The 22,645-nt window shown below is 42.0% G+C and overlaps 1 protein-coding gene across 4 annotated transcripts in view; it reads right to left on the minus strand.

The window, feature by feature from the left end:
- Positions 1-19,599, minus strand: part of TTC7B (tetratricopeptide repeat domain 7B) — a 129,937-nt gene extending 110,338 nt beyond the window's left edge. For all 4 annotated transcript variants that reach the window (XM_069858701.1, XM_069858700.1, XM_069858699.1 and 1 more), the window contains exon 1: positions 19,456-19,599. In XM_069858701.1, coding sequence (XP_069714802.1) covers positions 19,456-19,576 — 121 coding nt within the window. In that variant the 5' untranslated portion in view covers positions 19,577-19,599. The remainder of the gene's footprint in view (positions 1-19,455) is intronic.
- Positions 19,600-22,645: the final 3,046 nt, after the last annotated feature.

Genomic DNA, 22,645 nt, shown 5'->3' on the forward strand with positions numbered 1-22,645 from the left:
TACTGTTTAAACACTACTGCAGAAGGGAAAGATGCAGACGAAGACAATCCATGACACAGATGCAGCCTGGTTACCAGTCTGCTTAATTTTCTGGCTTTCATATCATAGTTGTCAAATTCACAGTTCCATTCCTTTGTCCACCAAAATTTCTCCTGCTACTTCAGCTATACTCATCTCATCTCTAGATCACACATCAAACAGTCTCAAGTGTCAACTTCTACATGCACTTTCTTCTTTGAAGAGAACCTCTATGCCTCTACGCGTGTTTTGTTTTGCCTAAACTGTATCCTTTCTGCTCAGTTTATCCTCCCAACAATAGCACACTCTGGATATAGCTTTGATACATGCTAGCCAGAAATGTCTGGTCCTTGAAAGATAAGAAAGGGGGAAACAAAGTGTCTTCCTGATGCTACATTGCTTCCTGATGCAGCATCTTTCAACTAGGTATGAAAGGCATACAATACCCAGTTAGAAAACAAGGGAGAAAAAAGAAAATTTACTACAGCATGAGTTTTATCCACACATTATCTCACGCTACAGACGAAGGTAGGGAAAGGGGCAGTAGATGCTCTCAGCATAAGCTCCCAGAGGGACCAATATGAGGCTTTGACAAAACCTTGCCCACAGCCTCCATTGCTTTACCACCCAGCAGCAGCCACCAGCTCTGACAGCCAGCTCCCCAGGATATTTTTAGGCAATTTACATCAATTTTGCTACTCTTTCATTGAAGTCTGTTCAGCAAAAATGAAAAACAATAAGTATTTCAATGTATTAAGAGTGAAGAAAAAGAAATAAGAAACATACCTGAACATTAGGGCAGGCAGCTCTAAATAATTCCCCCTTGAGTTTTAAGGATTTCTGTAGACTACAAAACCCCTCCAGACTACTTTTGTCCAACACGTGACCGTTCTCATTGAAAGGATAGCAAGGAAAAAAATTACACAATGTTTCCCCTGTGGCATTGCTTCTGATAATTCCTCTGTGCATTTCTGAGAAGAGGCCATCTCCATACTCAAGGGGAGTGGGAGACAGAAGCAGTAGGATGCCCTCTTAGCCTTCCCGTCTTATGATTTAACAAATCCAGTTGGGAGAGCTGTTTATTTTAGGTCACGTGTTTTTGCTCCCTCATCATCTTGATGGCCATTCACAGGGCTAATTCTGCTATACTAATGTCCTCCTTGTGCTTGGGAGCCCAAACCTAAATAAAATATTCCAGATGTGGTCTCACAAATGGCAAACAGTAGAGAATAATCATTTCTCTCAAACTGCTGACTACATTCTAGCTAATACAGTGCAGTGTGAGGACAGTCTTCATTGCCTCAAGGATTTGCCGCAAACTCATGATCCCTTTGTCATCCACAAGGATCTTCAGATCCTTTTCGGCAAAGCTGCTTTTTAGCCAGTTGATCCTCAGGCTATACTGTTACAGTTATTCCTTCTCAAGCACAGGACAGTAGCATTTGTATTTTCTGAACTTCATGAGTTTTGCATTAGGCGCTTTCTCCAGCCAGCTGTGATTCCACCAAGCAGCGGTCATACACTCCTCTTCAGTTTTGTATCATCAATGAAACCACTGAGGGTGCATTCTCATCAAGAAAACTACCAAACAGCACTGACTACAGTATTGACCCCTGAAAGGCTCCACTTCTAATTCATTATAAACTGGATTATGGTTTGGGGTTTTTTTCACCCTGTGACCAAACGTCTGTGCCCAGCCAGCTTTCCACTTACCTCCTAGTCGACTTGTCCTTTCAACTGAGCTACAAGATAGAGTATGGGGAACCGTGTTCAAAGCCTAGACGAAGTTGAAGCTAGCAATAGCCACCGTCCCCACCTGATGTAGAGTCAGTCACATATCATCAAAAGCTATCTGGTGGGTCAGTCCTTGATAAACCCACATCGACCGATCTCAGTCACTTTTTTATCCTTCCAAACAGTTTCCAGGACACGTCTCCTAATCTTCCCAGGGCCTGAGGTTAGGCTATTCAACCTGCAGACCCTGGATCCTGCTTCCTGACCTTGCAAATGGCCGTGTTTGCCTTTTTCCAGTCATCAGGATCTTTAAAAAGAGGACAGTGCCCTTGCAATGACGTCGATCAGCTCTCTCAGCACTCTGACACAACCCACCTAGGTATGAGAGACTTGCATAGGCCCCCTTTGCCCATCACAGTTGTCCTCTGTCAGGGCATAGTGCTTCACTCCACAAGACTTTTCCATCAAATGGAGTTATTTTCCATCAATATCAGCAGATTTTCAGCAGGCACTGATACATATACTAAAAATCACAAATGGCACAGACAATTGTCACTTGCTGCAATAAAGTAAATTTTGCAAGAATAGTAACATGCTAAAATGAGACTTTTTTTATTTATGATACTTAGCACTTATTTTGTTAGTTTACTTTCTGCATGTTCTTTCTTTTGATTCAAACAGAAATCTTAGAATAATTACTAAAATTCTACAGCTTGTATAGCTTCAGTTTCAAGCTGCAAGCTAAAAAGACATTAAACTGACCAAATTTAAGCCTGATACTTCAGACCAAATCCCTTTTGTTACAGCATTATTCCAAATTCCACATCTCATTAGCATATCTGCAGTATTATTACAAACAAATAGTAAAGTCTGATATTATAACCAATATTACCCTGCTGAAAGACAGCTTCAGCTTAGAGCTGTATAGAACTGAACTTTCTGCAACTGTTACATCTCTTCAGAAGTTAAAGACTGTAAACTGTATGCAGAGAAAAGACAGCTGGTTCTGTACACCAGTGCAAGGTGGGTTACTCCTTGGTATAAGAAGCCTAACATGTCCTATGTGAAAGCATCTTGGAGATGAGAGGCTCAGCCCACACTTACAAAACTGTGCTTCAGAACATGTTCACAGGACACAATTATTTGCCTTGCAAAGAACAGGTCACTGAGGGGTGCTTGCAGCACAGGCATTTTACTAATAATATTCAGAAGACTCCAAAGAGCGTTACAAGTACACAATTTTGTTTATGAGCCTCTTTTAAAAGGTGATTTTAAAAAAAAAGTGTGCCTTGAAAATGATGCTTGAGGTCAGCATAGTAATATCCTAGTTGAGAGAAGAACAATGAAGATTAATTTTGCCAATTGTATTTTTAAAGGTAAGAGACTACTTAAAACCAGGTAAAAATATGTCAAACTGCTTACTCTAAGGAATATGCAAGTAGAGACTTCCTCCCTGATCTCTACTTATCAAAACCAAAGTATTTCATTTAACAAGCAACATTCTTCTTTCCAGCTTAATGCTTTGCTGAACAAACATCATTTCCAAAGAAGGTTTAGGAAATACAAATGTCAAACGTAGCAAGGATTCCAAGTGACACTTTAAAACCAGTACTTTGGCTCAGGAGCTGAAATATCATTGAGGCTGTTGGCAATGAGTAGAGTGAGGTCTACCACTGACATCCTTCAACACTTCAAATGTGCCAAAGAAGAAAGCACCACACACACCCCCCCTCTCATAGGCATTCCTTTAAGCAGGTATGGCCCACACTCCTGTAACAACCACTTCTTTAATTAAGTTAAATACAGTAGATCTGTCTTCATGAAGAGACAGGTAAAAATGCAAGTAGAGGGTGCACCAGTTGCCAGGGATATTTTGTTTCCATAAATTGCAAAATTGTCATGGAAGCATGTGAAACAGTTAGCTTGGATGGTTACAATATATTTGTGAGTATCTTGAAGAACAGGTTAGACACTAAGGGAAAAGAAAATAAATCTTGCACTGTTAGGTGTGAAAATGCATTCCCTGAGGCATAAGGATTCTTAAAATGAAGTGCTGAAACCATCCATATTACAAAGGGGGAAATAATCGTTTTGCCTGTAACCAAAGAGAAGCTTCAATTCTCACGTAGTTGTGGGGCCACAGTAGAACAAGACAGGCATAGACACAGATGTAAAACTCTGCAGAAAGTTTGTGAGATTATTCCTCTTTTGTACACAGTAGAATTTCTCACACTGGGGAAAGTAAGAGGAGAGAAACAAGAAACCATCTCTGAGAAATTTAATTTAGCCTCTGTCTTGCCTCTCTCATCCTTCCCCCTCAAAACTAAGACAAGTTTCTTCTCTCTGACAACGTCTCTAGAGACAGGCAAAAGCAAAGCCTTCTGTTCTTGCTGGTGCATACTCCAAAACCATTCAGACACCTTAAGATGAGAATAGAAGCAGTTTATAGCACCCAGGTATTTTGTTCCCATCACAGATGCAAGTCAGAGAAGCTAATGATCCGCACACTAGCTGGGGACAGTCACAGTGCGGTGCAATATATTGCACACACTCTCCTTCAGAGGAAAGGTGGGAGAGGGGAAGAGCCACAACTTACACGCAGATTCAACTAAACGTCAAAACAAAATTGTTCTTTTAGGTCACCCATATTCAGTACCGCTCACCTTTTCCCTGTACCATTGCCATACACATATACCATGAGATACAGCGCCCTAAAAAAAAGTTACTATCAGAGTGGCTTTATCACAGCAGTGCCACTCTCGCCCAGCTGCTGGTTACTAACACTGGAAAACAACAGGTCACAGAATGCAAACCATATACGTTGCTGCAAAGCAGGATTTTCTTATTTACTGAGTCACTCATCTGCTAAGTCAGTCGGGGCCAGACAACAGCAACAATTTTTTTAAATCAAATTATGACAGAGTGCTTTATTAACAAAACACTGGCTTGAGGCATGACAACTATTCTGTGCAGTTAAGATCAAGCCTCAATAGTGCTCATAAGGAAATTCCAATTACGCAGACATTTCTGAAAGAAAACATTTATGAAACCATAGATCTAGCAGAGTTTTTAATCAATTTTAGCTAGCCCTTAGGACATCCTGAAATAACCTAAGTAACATTTGAGAAGAAATTGCTTTTCTTTTCCTTACAGCACAGTATGAGGGATCTGGATTATACTTTTTGATGAGGCACTTTAAAAAAACAGAATTAAGCTGTGCAAAGTTTTTAGATACCTTTAAGTTGAGAGACTTTTTACAAGGGCATGGAGTGATAGGATGAGGGGGGATGGCTTTAAATTGGAGAGGAGAAGATTTAGACTAGACATTAGGAAGAAATTCTTCATGATGAGGGGTGGTGAGTCACTGACACAGGTTGCCCAGGGAAGCTGTGGCTGCCTCATCCCTGGAAGTGTTCAAGGCCAGGCTGGATGAGCCTTGGGCATCCTGGGCTGGTGGGAGGTGTCCCTGCTTATGGCAGGGGGGGTTGGAACGGGATGATCTTTGTGGTTTCTTCCGACCCAAACCATTCTGATTCTATGATAACCCTAGTGTTCTTTTCAGCCAATTTAAACAGATGTTTCAGAAGGAAAAAAAATGTTAGTAAACAGTTACAATATCATGAGAACAGTTTCCCACTTCTAGAAAACTGAGATAGTTATGGGTCAATATAAAATTATTGATCAAATGAAAGGTTCTCTCTTATTCATTTATCCACTGAAAAGTTCATTAACAATTATTTAGTAGCATTAGGGGACATTTGATGACTTATATCACAACTGCACTGCAGAACCATTTCCTAACTGGAGACACACAGGCAAGCCCATCTGTTTCTCACCATCACGGTATCACTGAAATAAGCCATGGGCCAAACAGGATGTCCTCTGCCTATAATCAAAGGCAAACTTGAGCACCTTGGAACTGCAAGACAAACTGAAGGATGCTTTAGGTGAAATATCCATTTCTGTTAGCATTGAAAGCAAAAAACCCAGACGCTTCTGCACATGGCAAGCTGTTTTCTTTCAGCTTAGAGAAAGCTTAGAGACACTCATACAAAATGCCTTGAGAAGAACTTGTGCAGAAATAGCCACCCCTCTTTGCAATATGGATCAACCTCAACCATCTTGAAAATGAGAATAAATGCTGGCATAAATACAGGGTGGGAAAAACCACACATGGTGATGTGCCTTTGTAAAACAGTGTCTAAAAATATCATAATGACAGCTGCTTTTATACTTGATTATTAACATCTTCTTTTTGAAGCAAAACTGTTACCACGCTATCAGGATCCAAAGCACTTCCTTGCAGAAAAACTGAGAATTAAAACAGAGGATTAATCTTCATTTATCCTGGGCCAAAAATGATGAAGAATACTTATTACTATCAGCTTAAATCCATGGTCCATCTTGAATCACCATCCACCGAATCACATACTAAAATACAAGATAATCAGTTTTCCAATGAATGCTACTACAGCCCCCAGGCATCTGTTGAAGAACCCAGCAGCTGATAGCAGGCTAGGTAAGAGGAATATGTAGTTCTAAATTCCTTTCTAGAAGTAAGTTTAGGGAGAAGAGAAGAAAAAAGAAAGAATGGCAACACTGCATCCAGCTCAAATACTTCCTCTCCCACAAGTGACTAAAACTTCATTCAATTCCAGAGTACACCAAGACACAGCCAGAGCACATAACTAAGTGTTCTCAACAGAACTTATGAACCTGCTGTTTACCATTCAGTGAGGTGCTGAGTAGCTGCTTCATTGAAGTATTTCATTTCCGATGGTGGTTCAACAGTCTTGGGTAAAAACCAACGCAAAACACTGAAGGTTATCTAGGCCACAGCTGCTATCTCTGTGGTTTCTCACATGTCCCTAATATTACTACAGCAAATTTGATATTTAAATGAGCCTGATAATTATTTACTTCAGTTTGATTTTTAACATCGGAAGAAAATACTTGAAAGATACAATGCAAACATGCCTCTCAGAAAACATAGCTGCTATTATCTCTGTGGCACCAACTGTCAACACCCCTGATACTGGTATCAAGGCTCCACGTACAAGATGTCCCTGTGCAATGAAATATCTATGTCATACTGCTGTGGAACACTGCCAAAATACCCGTGATCCTGTGCTAACAAAAGCAGTTACACATTATGGAGCCTCAACAGCTCAAGATCTAAAGCAAAAAGAGTACAGGGAAAAACATTTTTCTTCTTTAAAATGCCAAATAGCATATATTGAAAGAAGCCTTTTTAGTATTCCATTTCACTCTCTTCTCAATTACACAGTTGCAAGAAAAATGTCCAGAATTAGGATAAAATCTCCTACCACAAAGTTTTAGGCAAAGAGGCTCAACATCAAACTCAAGCCCTGAGGATCTGAATTTGATTATCAAGTATTTAGAAGTAGGAAATATAGAGCAAATTAGCTACAGACCAAACAAACCTTAACCTTGCCTTTTAATCAAGCAGACAACAGATCTAAAAGCTGATGCATCACTTCATCCACTCTCCACCAAAATCTTCAGTATTTCAGGTAACATGATTCAGACATTTAAAAAGCACAACTGTCCAAATGCACTGAAGCTGAAAGGTCATGGTTGCCATTAGTTCTAAATGAAGATATTGCATGAGGTGAGATCGACCAGATGAAGCATGAAGTTGTAAGAACAGAAGAGACGGCCGCTTCACCTGCCCTGTTGGATTCCAGAGAGAGAAAGAAATAAAAACTCAAGCCTTAACTCAGGACTGAAAATAATAATAATAAAAAGAAATGTTAAAAGCCAGGGGAGGAAACAGACAATGGGTAAAGAGGACAAGTAAGAGATTTCCAGTATACCAATGGGATCATAAATCGACATGCAGCAGTCTAGCAAGTCGAGACTTGTCTAGTAATCTCTGTTCTGGCACTTCAAATCTTCCCAGAGGAAAACTAGCTTGGGAGTGAGAAAGTAAACTCCTACTCAATCCCTAAAGCTTTTATTCTCTCTAAAGGTAAAACCGAAGGTCTGAAGTACCTGAAGAGCTGCATGTTCAATTATTTCGGGAGGATTTTTCCTCAGACTTCCTAAAACATGTTGGGTTATTGTTATGCCTAAATCTAAACAAACAATCTGAGGGATTTTCATCCAGGAGCGGTGTGCAGCAAGAAGGATCCCAAAGGGGTCAATTGCTCCATACAGTACCCAGACAAATATTTCAGAGTAATGTTTCCCTAAAAATAGCTGGAAAGGAGAAAAACTTTACAGCTTCCCATGGAACATTTATCAAGAAGGGCATTTTCAAATGGAGCTTTTTTCCAGAGGAGGATCTGGAAGCCCTGAATCCAGAGCTGATTTCATATTCATCTGGCAGAAACAGCATGAAACAAGTGTTTTCTAACTGGAAGCAAGCTGAAAAGTAGCTGGAAGCTACACTTAAAACAAAGACATTTCCTTTGATCACGATGCACGTAACAGTCATTGACAGCATTGGCTGTACCTGAAGAGGAATATTAGCAGAGCTCTCCAAGTACTCATTCAAGTAACTCTGACCAGAAGTTACTCAGATTGAAACAAATGCTAAAAATAATCTTGGATTTATATAAGGTTACATTAAAAGAAAAGAAAACCAATATATGGGTATAGAGATGTCACTTATGGTTCCACCACTGACTACCAACTAGCGAGAATTCACAGCATCACACGATGGCTTGGAAGGCACCTCTTGAGACTGTCTTGTTCAACACCCCTGCTCCAAGAAAGATGAACCGGTTGCCCAGGTCTTGACCAGTCAAGTCTCTGGGGACAGCAGAAAAATAGCTAGAGAACATGAGCTGACCAACAGGCACTACTGGCAGAAAGGCTGCAGAGTGATGCAGATGATATACATGTAAAATCAGAAGTAGAAAATACAGAGTCAGCCACTCAAAGGAACTTAATTCTAATTGTTAATATCTTTAATTATACATAGTCATTCACTCTTCTGCCTCTTCAGTATACAAAGGGCATGGCATTCCTTTACTGTGCAGCTATGCAGTATCTAGCCAATTTTCCTGCTTGACAACCAAGAGTCGCTTTGAAGAAAAATATTATAGGCTTCCCAGACTATTTATATGTATGCAAATTTACTTCCTAGGTACCATAACTACAGAACTTTATTTTAGGGGGTAATACATTAAGAAGAAGAGAAAACTGCAAGTATTTTTTCAAATAATACGATTTTCATGGCCTTGTTTTCAGTATTCAAGCTCCCAAGTTTTGTGAAATGTTAAGACCATCAGAACAGTGAACACTAAAGCCAGGACAGCCATCACCAACAACAAAACAAAGAAAAGAGACTATTTAGATGAAAAGTAAGACCAAATCATGTTATGGAGAAGTGGCTTTTGTCCCCATTCTATAATACAGCTACATAGTAGCACAGTGCAAATTTGACAGATGATGATAATGGAATCCAACTTCTGTTCTCCCAAAAAGATAAAGAAAAATGGTTGACAAAGAATAAGAAATAAAAGACTGAATAGATCCTGACTCTGCCCAATTTCTTATATATCAGGAACATGTCCTTACTCCTAAACCTCACCATCAAGAGATTTTGGTTCACACCTTCACTCCCTGGACACATCTCTGTGATAATCACTGATTAATATCCCTGCCCATGGCAGGGGAGTGGAACTGGATGAACTTTAAGGTTCCTTACAACCCAAACCATTCTATGATTCTATGACAATTGTCAGATCACAAGAGGGACACTTTTCGTCCATTTGATAACCCAAAGCTCTAATGCACACAGATGCAAAGCACATGGATGAACCTCTGTTCCCCAGAAGACAAGCTCTTACAGTTCTTCACAGTCACATAAAACAGCCTCTCCTCATCTTTCCACCGCTAGCTTCACCTGGGAAACCTCAAGTAAAGTCTTGAAAGACAGTAGCCTATACCTGTAACTCTCAGAGACAACTGTCTCAGGTCTATAACCACCAGTTTTAAGACAGAAGGTATTTTTTAGCATCTTGAGGGGTAGTTTTGGGTTTTTTTTTTAATTCTATCAGCTGCTCTAAAAGCAGTAGGTCCCCTACTTATGCCACTCTTTAAACCTGGCTCTAAAGCAATCCTGTGATTGCTTCAAAGCCTCGATTAATGCACAGCAATTTTGCACCATTAAGGTAAAGAGACTGTAATTAAACAGTAAAAAGAAAAACAGAAGTGTGGCTGGAATCTGAGCCCAGGCAAACCTGAATTTGAAACAGTGTACACTTGAAATATAAGCAACAACTTGTTCACATAACTAACTGCTGAAAAAAATAGGGTAGGGCCTGGAAACTTGGTGCTCCCATATACTGGTTGCATTTGCAAAAGGCTTATGGAGATAAAGTAAGTTACTAGGCTCAAATGAGCTGCATTCAGGATTTGTCTAGAGCCAAAAGGGATTTCACACCTACTTTTTATGAAAGAAGCACAGTTTATGTGTCCTTTTGGGAAGAGGAAGGACAAGTCTTCCATGAAACCTGGCAACACCCTCCACCTGGGGACTCTGACTAACTACATAATAGGTGTCAGTTCCCCAAGGAGCTGCCTGCATCAGGAGTCCATCACTTAGCAAGCTCATGGCTGAAAAGACTACTCCTTTATTCTAATAAAGGGGAAGTTGTAATTCATACAGCCCAGGAAGTAACCAAAACAGAACAACAACAGATGACTTCAGATTGAATGTAAGCAGGGAACCTAGCAGTGGGAAAGCAATATTTGCCAAACACCGTAAGACAAAAGTCCTCTTTTATTTCCTGTTCAATGCCTTTATCAATAACCTGGATGAAGGCATCGAGTGCACCCTTAGCAAGTTTGCGGACGACACTAAGTTGGGTGGAAGTGTCGATCTGCTGGATGATAGGGAGGCTCTGCAAAGGGATCTGAACAGGCTGGACCGCTGGGCTGAGACCAATGGCATGAGGTTTAACAAGGCCAAGTGCCGGGTCCTGCACTTGGGGCACAACAACCCTATGCAGTGCTACAGACTAGGAGAAGTCTGTCTAGAAAGCTGCCTGGAGGAGAGGGACCTGGGGGTGTTGGTTGACAGCAACTGAACATAAGCCGACAGTGTGCCCAGGTGGCCAAGAAGGCCAATGGCATCTTGGCTTGTGTCAGAAACGGCGTGACCAGCAGGTCCAGGGAGGTTATTCTTCCTGTGTACTCGGCACTGGTGAGACCTCTCCTTGAATACTGTGTTCAGTTCTGGGCCCCCCACCACAAGGATGTTGAGGCTCTGGAGCAAGTCCAGAGAAGAGCAACGAAGCTGGTGAAGGGGCTGGAGAACAGGCCTTATGAGGAACGGCTGAGAGAGCTGGGGTTGTTTAGCCTGGAGAAGAGGAGGCTGAGGGGAGACCTCATTACTCTCTACAACTACCTGAAAGGAGGTTGTGGAGAGGAAGGTGCTGGCCTCTTCTCCCAAGTGACAGGGGACAGGACAAGAGGGAATGGCCTCAAGCTCTGCCAGGGGAGATTTAGGCTGGACATTAGGAAAAAATTTTTCACAGAAAGGGTCATTGGGCACTGGAACAGGCTTCCCAGGGAGGTGGTTGAGTCACCATCCCTGGAGGTGTTTAAGGCATGGGTGGACGAGGTGCTAAGGGGCATGGTTTAGTGTTTGATAGGAATGGTTGGACTTGATGATCCAGTGGGTCTCTTCCAACCTGATTATTCTATGATTCTATGATTTCCTCCTTTCTTTCAGTGCAGCCTAAACATTCAGGATCTACTTTCATTATCAAAGGAACAACTCCTAAATATCTGCTAGGGTCAAACCCTGATCCTCTCCCATTTTCCAGACAATACAAACACACATTTCAAGGTCCTTCCTTTGCTTTATCACCCTTTATGTGTTACACATCAGAAACATCAGCGGCAGAGAAATTGTATCAGAACTTGAGTTGTTGATTAATCATTGTTAATATGCCATCTCTGCAGAATGCTGATGTGGGTGACAAACTTAGTAACCAAGTGCTCAAGGCAAGCAGCTTTCTTCCTACTACAATATTACAGAAATTACAGATTTCTTACGTGATAACTCCACAGGCAATGATCAAGATAATTACAAGGACAGAATGAAAGATTTTACAAAATATTTAATTCTGCCCTTAAGATTTATGGCTCTATCTCCAGAGGCCGGTCTAGTCTGTGAACTGAATGAACCAAGATCTCATTGGAAAAAGCCCAACATACATACCATAATGCTGTACCAAAATCGGTAAAAAGGAGATATAAAATTACTTTACAAGTACATTAGAAATAAAACCCACCACCTTTCATGCATTCCCTTCTGTTGAAGGTAATACAAGATTACAGTAAAGGATTTCTGTTTATGCATAAATATTTTGAATGGAATCATACCAATCACGCATAAATCATCAGTGAGGCGGGAACTTACAGAATGTCATGGAACATTTCCTGAAGCAAGAGTAAGAGATCACATCTCTGATCAGAGCAGCTTACTAATAACTGCCATGGCGCAGCCTGACACACATTTGCTGACACCAGAGAAATGCCCAGATTCAGTACTCTTCCTCCAGAGCCTGAGGCAGAGACAAAACGCTCTCAATGATTAAAGGTCTTGTTACCAACAAACACTGCACTATTAACCAGACATCCTCACTCCCACCACTTTATCTCAACATCCTGCTGCTTTGCATTTTACAAAATTATTGTCTTCAGTTGCTTCTTATGAGATCACCACTTAAACTATGTTCAGTGCAGAGAAAAATGCAGAGAATTTAACCACCAAATTCTAAAATCTGATCATTTACAAGGCAGATTTGCAGGGAGGTGGAATGGCCCACATTTGGCATGGTTAAAGACCTTATGCCCCCTTCTTTAATACCATGCAAATCAAATTCAAACAAAAGTGGTATCAATGATCCTAAGTTTATGCTAATGAACTTATTTTCCTAAAGAAAGGTTAATGCTAACCTTTAACCCTTGAAGTTAGGTTAAAGGAACACAGAGCAACTATAAAACTGTCATGTACCACTATACATACACTGGTAAATCAAGCTACCTTTTCTTCTTACAGATTTTAAACAAAAAGACAGAGTGCCACCAACCCAACATAAATAGGCAAGATGTCTAACTTCTAAAATAATTACATTCATAATATATAGAAGTATCCTTATAAATGTAAGCAGCTATAAGCTCCAAATACCCAGAATTACTTAGTTCATTTCACTCAGACCGATTATACGCATCCTTTCAGTGAAACAAGAATGTTCCCCTCACCTTTGCCCTTCACTGGCTGCTGCCACTGTTCATTTTCTACCAGCTGTTACACTCTTCAGGCCTTTGTGGCAGGCAAATCAGCTCTGTAAGGCAACAGAAACTAACTCCAGGAAGAGGAGCAAAGAGTCTTCTGTTGGCCCAGCACAGGAAGTGTCACCTCTGGTGTTCATCAACACAAGGGAAAGGCCAGAAACACGTAACTTGGAGAAACTATACAGAGAAGGAGCAGCTTGAGGAAAGGTAGCAAGAAAAACCTCCTCCTTGCAATAAGGTGTCAGACCAGCTTGGTTACTTGTGAAATCATACTGACTATGCTGGCATTTTCTATTCCAGATGACAAGCCAGTCGGAACACAAGCAGCAGATCTACATCATCACTTACGCTGTTGTAACAGCCCCGGCTATCTGAAGAAAAAAAGCTGTTAGTTAAAAATAAGACAACACATGTGAGTTAGTCTTTATTCAGAAAAACACGTGTCCTTACCACTCTTGTTCTGTAAATACGATAGCGAACTGAGCAGAAGGAAAACAAAAAAGATAATGAAGAGAACTTCATTTCCACTTTTGTGTAAATGCAAAAAGGCACGTCACATCATGACTTGCAAACTTCTCTGGTAGAGATGTAGATCTCTTCATAAGGCTTTGCATACATAAATCGCATTACAAGCTGTATGTATGAAAAACAAACAAATTTGATAAACACCTTCTAAGTAGGGCATGACTCCTAAGAGGTTTAAAAAATCCCTGGTTTACTCCGAGGATAAGCTTTAAACATACATCAGAGGTCTTCTATTTCACAAAGAAGCAAAACAAATGAAAACACTAAGTAAGATGTTTCTACTTTACACCCTACTTATACCCAGATAAAGAAAGTGACAAACAAAAAATAGACATGCAAAATACTTCCTGATCCTTTGGTTTTGCTACTCTGCTCCTAACTCCTCTCTGCTCCCTTACTCTGCAAGGCTAAACTTGAGGAAAGAGATAAGAAAACTATAGAAACAAGGTGTTGAGAGCAAAGGCAGGCAAAGAAGACAACAAAAAGATACAAACAAAACAACAAAAAGAAATAGGATAGTAATGGTAGTAAGAAACGTAACTGGTGAGAAAGCAGTGTGTTAAAAGGCTGGTGAATTGCCATCAGCAAACTTGATACCTGTCAGTAATGTTCTATTTTCATGGCAATGTCACAATGCTTTTGGTAGTGTATAGATCCACAAACCTGCAGGGTGTGCATTCTCTCCCCACAGTAATGCAAAATTTCACACCAGCTAAGGTTTCTGCAGAACTATATCATTCTACCTATCTATCACATCATGAACTATAAAAATTTACCTCCTCAGTGCTTTTCCAGACAGTCATACATTTCACTGAACTTGAGCAAGGTCACATTCTGATTGCAGCAACAATGAATGGCGGGAAATATCTGTGGAAATGCTTGGATCCTTTATTTTATCTGTTCAGCTTGCCACTGAACTGACTAAGGTTTCCTCGCTGTGTTTCCAAAGGAAGGAAAGAAACCATTATAGCACTGATGTCCTGAGAATGCGCTGAGCAGACACAACCTTCATACTGAAGTACATTGTAGCCACTTCCTTCAAGACGTTGCAGTTTTATCAAAAATTCATGAAAGATTTGTAACCAGCTTTGAAACACGATTGCTAGCTACCAAAATTATCAAACATCACAGAATTTCAGGCACCTTGAGAATTCCAAGACCCAGAGCTGGGAATGACACAATTGTCTCATTAAAACTGTTGCAGAGAGGTTTCAAAAAACAGTCCTCATAAATCTGAACACTTATAAAACATGAATCGTCTGTAACCAACATGTGATGGTAAACTTAATGGAAAAGAATCATCACTGGTACTTCATAAGTTTTATTTTTTCAGTATTTGAGAAGAGCAACTTTACAGAGGTCTTAAAAAATAAAAGCTTTCAATTACGAAAACAATGAGGATTTGAAACTCGTTGTCATCATTAACATCAAAGCGTTATGATCATCATTTGTTATTTGGGGGACTGTTACACTGAACTGTGATCTTAGAGAAAATCTCCTTCTTACAGAATGTTGCATTTCATTCACACAACTGTGGTTTTGATGCCAACGAAGTTTTCCAAGGTAAAGTTCGCATGGTTCTCCTACAGACTAAGGCCATTATGAAATAAAATAGCCCATTTGGACTGGCTTAAAATAGAAAAGGATTCCATAACCAATGCTTCCCAATTCTGGGTGCATTTGGCTATGTTCTCATTAATTTCAGATATTCAACATTTACTATTATACCGCTTTCAATACACTGTGAACAAATAATTTTGTACTTGGAGCTTTTGCTAACTCTCATGGCCATGCTTCACCACCACGCTACTCATTTGCAATGCTGGACATAATTCAACAAGCAGAATCAAAATTTCTTCAGGTTATTTTCTTAGAAGGAAACTTTTCCAGTTACTTAAACAATTGGTGAATGCTCACAAAGCTTCATTAGTGAAAACCGCTTTAAGTTTTTATTTCTAACAACTTGGGATTTGCCTCAGTTTCATTTGAGAAGTGATACTCAGGATGCAAACACTTGGCAACAGCAACCAAACAGCCTACAGACTGGCCAAGGACCACATCACTGTGAACCAGAGTAGCACACTGATTTCTATGCCAGCTGCTATGGTTTGGGTCTGTCCTGCTGTACCAGGTGCAGACAGCAAGGTGCTGGCAGCAGGGGGCTGCAGGGATGGCCCCTGTGGGAAGAGGCCAGAGGCTGCCCAGTCCCAGCCCCACAGAAAGACACAGCAGGGCCCTTCGGCAAAGCAGGCGCTGTATTTAAGAACGGGCAGAAAATGCCACAGAGAGGAGGAGGAAATAAAAGGAATGAGAAACAGCAGATAGAACACCAAGGCCAGAGAAGGAGGTGGAGGAGGTGCTCCAAGTGCCAGAGCAGATATCCACCACTGCAGCCTGGGAAGGACCCAAGTTGGACCAGGTGGATATGCCCTGAAGGAACTGCAGCACATACAGAGCCTGTGCCAGAGCAGATTTTTTTCCTGAAGGACTGTAGCCAGCAGGGAGCCCACACTAGATCAGAGGGAAAATGTGAGCAGGAAGGATCAGCAGAAAAAAACACCTTGTATTGACTGTAACCCCTCTGCCCCCTATACCCTTTGGGGAGAGGCACTGGGGTCTGGGGCACAGGAGTGAAGTTGAACCTGGACAAGGTGGGAAGAAAACTGTTGCTTTCATGTCTGTCTTTCTGTTTCTTACTATCTGAACCTATTTTAACTGGGAGCTAGATAAATTCATACTCCCCAAGTTGAGTCTGTTTTGCCTTACAAATAATTAGTAAGTGATGCCCCTTTCTCTATCTCAAGCTACAAGTCTTATTCTACTTTCTGCCCCTGCCCTAATAATGACGGAGAGAGACTTGATGGACATTTGCTGCTAGCCCAGGCTAACCCACCTGCACGTAGCAGCCTAAACTCCACATAGCAGTTTTGACCGAGTCTTTTATGGGAGTGCTGATAAAGCAAGAGCTCAGAGATTTGTGTTACATGGCATGAATCTTATTAGTGCTTCTGAGTCCTGGTTCTGAAGGAGAGAAATGTAATACAAACTGGATAAGCACCTAACAATATTGAGCCAGGTTAAATACCCTTCTTTCATCTATCTATCCTTTGTCAAAAACAATGCAAGTTACAGGTTTGACAAAGAACACGCATTTTGCATGATCTAAATTGTGACTATTACTAACAGAATAGTAAAGGCAGTGACCAATCCATTAACATCTCTTCTCTCCTTATCTTAAAGCTCAGTAAGCTCACAAAGCCTTTCAAATACAATCCATCAGATACAGAAATTGGTTCTAGTAAGCGCCATTTTTGTGCATCCAAAACCCCACACAAAGTGTCATTTATATTTGGTCCACTGTCAGGTTTTGTACAAACTCCTAATTTTCTGAAGGAGCAGACAGCATTCATCAGCAGAACAGAATAAACAATGCAAAATCAAGTCCATTCAAAATACCGCACCTCTCAAGTGCTGCATTTCTCCAAAGTAAATATTATTGCCTTATGCATGCACACACACACACATTCATCCTGGGCACTGTCATTGCTTCCTTCACCTAATTTGGGTTGCAAGCTCCAAATTATGGGAACTTGATAATAGGAAATACTAAATCAATGCAAGGCAGCCCAAATCCAAATCCAGCCTATTAAAATTTCTGCCAAGTTTTTTTCTAATCCCTATTTCCAAACAAGAGGTGTAATTAAGTCCTGGTAAAGAAACAGTCTATTATTTTGCAATAGTGCAAGACTGCAAAGACTACATGAGGGCTTCCCCAAAGGACCCTTTCCCATCTGTGCTCAAGGAGAAACAAACCCTATTCCTAACAACGCTGATGTCCTCGGTTAAAATGCTCCAGCGTTCAAGAGTCAGACTCAGTTCCCTACACACCAATATATGAACAGAATGAAGATCCTTTCCTCTACTTTTCCTTTTCTGATGCTTTGAAATAATCCCTACGACATATTGTTCCCCATTCAGCCAAAACCGCAGATCTTTTGTTATCCATTCCCTAGCTGATTCATAAAACTGAGCATTACCACAGAAGGAAGCTGTAAAGTTCCAAGTACTTTTTCTTAAATTAATTGCTTCAGACTAACTAACAACAGGAATACAAACCAGAGTGCCCATCAGCTTATACCTGTCTTTACAGATGGAACAGAGTCACTGCCTCCCCTTCATAATCTCACTTGCTGATAACCTTGGCCTGCAACCTGTTGGGTACACCAGGTTCTAGAACACAAACTTAAAATTTCAGACACTCTCAACAGTAGCAGCATGTATTTCATTAAACAAACTACTCTGTTCCTATCTTACTCCACTATAAAAGGAGAGTCCCTTACAATTACTTAGCTTACTGATTGTTTTTGTTTTCTGTTAGCTAGAACTTCCAAAGCCACAGAGGCTGTCAGAAACTGTCAGAAAGAGACAAAAATCTACATGCAATGCTTTCCCATGTTTAAGGGAGCAGGTAATGCTCAATAATTTGTATTTTAACTGGTACAGAATTTAAAAGATACTGTAATATGAAAATCACTTAAATATAACGTTAGGCAGATGGCATCACCTTCTTGATGATATGCTTGAGTTAGATCAAAAGTGTGCAGGTCAGAGAAACTCCAGCCAAACTCGCGCCTGAAATACCTCAGTACCTTAGATGAAGATCATCTGTCTCAACCAAACAGCCAGAAAACATTTGGTTTTGCTTAAACTGATCTTTAACTTCTCCACAGTGTATGACTCCATGAAATATGCCCTTAAACTAAACCAAATACTTTCCACCTTTTCAGTTGTGTTTATTTTTAGTCAGCAGAATACCAGCATGTTTCACGATCATCACCCTGATGTTTTTAAGGCCAATACACGTAAGGCTATCTGCTACCTTTCTACCTATTCTTAAATCCTCACTCTTCTCTTTATTTTGATCCAGGGTTTCTCTCTTTTGTTTGTATTTCTATAGACCTGATTCATGCAGTTTTCTTCTCTGCCTAAATGTGCAAAGAGATCAGTGCCTTCACCACATGCTCCCAGTGACACCTCATGCCTCATCCTCTCTTTATGTTAACTTATCACCCCAAGTTCTGTCTCTGTAGGCTTCATTTCTGTCTAAGAATACCTCCAGGTCCACCTCAAGCAGATGAGCGATCCCAGAAAGGTGGGTGCTATCCCCATCTCTTTTCTCATACACAGGATGAAGCTAGCCCAGGAATCCACACCAAAGAGAAGTTTCCTGCATCTCCCATTTTTAGCAAGCACATCCATACCTCTGAACCTAGAATCATAGAAAGGTTTGGGTTGGAAGGGACCTAAAGATCATGCAGTTCCACCCCCCTGCCATAAGCAGGGACACCTCCCAGCAGCCCAGGCTGCCCAAGGCCCCATCCAACCTGGCCTTGAACACCTCCAGGGATGGGGCAGCCACAGCTTCGCTGGGCAACCTGTGCCAGTGCCTCACCACCCTCATGGTGAAGAAATTCCTCCTTATGTCTAGTATAAATCTGCCCCTCTCCAGTTTATACCCATTGCCCCTCGTCCTATCACTACAAGTCTTTGTAAACGGTCCCTCCCAGCTTTCCTGTAGCCCCTTCAGGCACTGGCAGGTCGCTCTAAGGTCTCCTTGAAGCCTTCTCCTCTCCAGGCTGAACAAGCCCAGCTCTCTCAGCCTGTCCTCCCAGCAGAGGTGCTCCAACCCTCGGATCATGTTCGTGGCCTCCTCTGGACCCGCTCCAACAGCTCCATGTCCTTCTCACGCCGGGGATTCCAGCCCCGGACCTCTGAATGAAGCACCGCTCTCCGCCTAAGCGTTTCGAAGTGGGCGATGCGAGAACGCGGAGGCCGAGCGACCCGCCCCCCGCCCGGGCCGCGCCGCGCTCCGGCCGCCCCTCGCCCCCCGCCCCGCACCGTTAGCGATGAGCTTGGCCGAGAGCTGCTTGACGAGCTCGGGGATCCGCTCCCACTGGCACTCCGAGCGGCACCGCTCGATCTCCGTCTCCAGCCGCGAGCCCGCCTTCTTGGTGGCCATGGCGTCCCGCCGCGGGGCACGGGGGCCGCCAGGGAACGGCGGCGCCGGGGCGGCGGCCGCGACCGGAGCGGCGGGGCTGGAGGGATGCGGCCCGCGCCGCGCTGGCGGCCGAGCGGCAGCGGCGCCCCCTGCCGGCCGGAAGAGGGGGCGGGGGCGGGGCGGGGGCGGGGCCTCTCAGTGACCAGACGTGAGGGGGCGGGGACTTAGGGCGACGGGGCGGTGCGAGGGGCGGGGGCTCGGGGTGATTGGATTGCGGGAGGGGGCGGGGCCTCGGGGCCCGGGGGTGGGGAAAGGGGCGGGGACTGAGGCCGGCGGGACGGCGAAAGGGGGCGGGGCCTCTCAGCGAGGGGCCCGCGAAAAGGGGCGGGGTAAAGGGGGCGGAGCCTCGGAGCGAGAAGGGGAAGGCCTGGAAAGGGGGAGGGGCCTCGGGGAGGGGTGGAGCCTCGGCGCGCGGGAGGGGCGGGGCCTCGGCGGCCATCAGCCTTTGAATCGTAGAATCGTAGAATAACCAGGTTGGAAGAGACCCACCGGATCATCGAGTCCAACCATTCCTATCAAACACTAAACCATGCCCCTCAGCACCTCGTCCACCCGTGCCTTAAACACCTCCAGGGAAGGTGAATCAACCACCTCCCTGGGCAGCCTCTGCCAGTGCTCCATGACCCTTTCGGTGAAAAATTTTTTCCTTATGTCAAGCCTAAATCTCCCCTGGCGGAGCTTGAGGCCATTCCCTCTTGTCCTGTCCCTTTCTGTCACTTGGGAGAAGAGGCCAGCACCCTCCTCTCTACACCCTCCTTTCAGGTCGTTGTAGAGAGCAATGAGGTCTCCCCTCAGCCTCCTCCAGGCTAAACAACCCCAGCTCCCTCAGCCGTTCCTCATAAGGCCTGTTCTCCAGCCCCTTCACCAGCTTTGTTGCTCGTCTCTGGACTCGCTCCAGAGCCTCAACATCCTTGTGGTGGGGGGCCCAGAACTGAACACAGGATTCGAGGAGCAGTCTCACAATCAATTAGTTTATGAACATTATTCATATTTCTTCACAACTATTTTAACACATTTTGTTAGCACTGATAACGTAATTTCAGTGTAAGCTACCAGCAAAAGAAATATATTAATACATAACAATTCATCAGGCTTATTATCTCAACTGCTACTATTTATGAAGCGAGACATCTATGCAAAAGGAACTAGCATATTTTTAAATGCATTGCAACAATTAGGAAATCTGCTTTAGCATTAATGAAACTTCCATATACCTAAGACTGCTCTGAGAAAATTCCACTGTAGAGGACCCATAACTGTATACAATAATGGATCTGGAATGAATAAGGTAAAAGTGATACAGAAATCAAGTCTGATCCTGCATATTTTGTAAATTGCCACTTATTTTTTTCCAAACCAAAAGATGTGGTTTGTGGAAATGGCCCCTTTAGTGAACTGTGAGCACAGACTGAAGCACACATGTACTTTGCTAGAAATAGGAAGTCTGAGTGGAAGGTGAGGTAGCTGTCTAGTTAGAAGAGAGAAAGACGCCTTGTTTCTGAAAATAATGAGAATTTAAAATGCAGGAAAAGTAACCAAGATGCTTTGGTCAACCACTTTGCCTTATGCCACCTCTCCCACTCCAGTCCCCTCAAATACAGGGTAATAAGAGAAATCATGGATTTTCCAGTGCAATTTCACGAGAAATTAAACCTGATAAAGAAGTTTTCTGCACTAGCACTCCATACAGAACTGAGATGCAGAAGTGATGGGGGTTTAATCTGGTAAAAATGTAAAAGTTAAAGTATATAAACTGACTTAAAACAATACGTTAATTGCTATTGAGATCTTAAACATTCTATAACAAGGAATCGGAAAAAAACAGGTCAAAGAGTACTTGCATTTTTAAAGATAATGTTCAAATAGAATGCTAGGAACTCACATGAGCAAAAAAAAAAAAAAAAATCCAAGTAAACTTACAAGATCACTGGGGTTTATTCCAGATTGCGTTTCTAGTTTCTTGGGCAAATACTATTTAGTGCTGAAGTGGCAGGGAAGGAACAAAACCTCACCTTTGTTCTGCCTTTCCTTTAGTTAAAAAAAAAAAAAAAAAAGTTTTAAACAGTATTTTCATGACAGCTTCACTCAAGTCAGCTCACTGGTTTGGCAGCCTTGAGCAAACAGCTGAGTCAAAGCTTAACACACCATTCACGTCAAAGTTTATCAAAGCTTAATGGCAAGTGTTGTTTCAATATTTACAGAAAAAGTGTTTAATAAGCAGGTTTATCTACTACTCTAGTTTTCATCTGGCACACTGAACAGTGGTTTGGGGTTTTTTCCAAGTGGATTTTGTCTGAAACTGCTAATCAAAGTTCTGATTATTAAAACTGTTTTATTCCTCAGAGCTTCTATAGCATTCATCATAGAATGATGACAATTGCTACAGAACATAGCACTAAAGTCCTTATTTTATCTCCACAAAGTGTAAAACAGAAAAGAAGCTTTATTTTACCAATTTAAATTTCAATTCAAATCAACATGTAATGCCTACTGAGATGGCTAATGTATTCTATTCCAAGTGGTCAGAGATGCAATTCAAGTATTATTTGTGTTTTAGAGAAGTCCTATTCGACTCCTATTATTGGCTGCGTTTTCTCAAATGTGAAGTGCAAAAATTTTCAGGCCAATATGTGTTAATGTGAGAAGTGATTTCTCTGCAGTGAAGAGCACAGCTCAGAAGCATCATAAGACCAAAACTTTTGCTGGAATCTAAGTCTCTTTTTTCAGTTAGCATAACACTGTCGGTGAAAGGAGGTAGCTGCAGAGTTCTCCCTCCTGAAGCTAGCGATCTCGATGAAATTTAGAACAGCCTGTATGAAAATTGTTAGAGAACATAATTTCACAGTGACACTTCTCTCATTTTTGAGAGCATCAAAATGCAGTTTAAAGGGAAGCAAAAAGAGACTGAAAAGCATCCGCAAAATCAACAGTGTGATGCCATGCATATTATGAAACCTGCCACCCCTGCCTCACAGCAAGGAATACGGTCGTATAAAAGAAGTGAAATAAGCTTTATCAAAATATTTCACC

The sequence above is a fragment of the Phaenicophaeus curvirostris genome, chromosome 5 (assembly GCF_032191515.1).
Source record: "Phaenicophaeus curvirostris isolate KB17595 chromosome 5, BPBGC_Pcur_1.0, whole genome shotgun sequence".
Taxonomy (NCBI): Eukaryota; Metazoa; Chordata; class Aves; order Cuculiformes; family Cuculidae; genus Phaenicophaeus; species Phaenicophaeus curvirostris.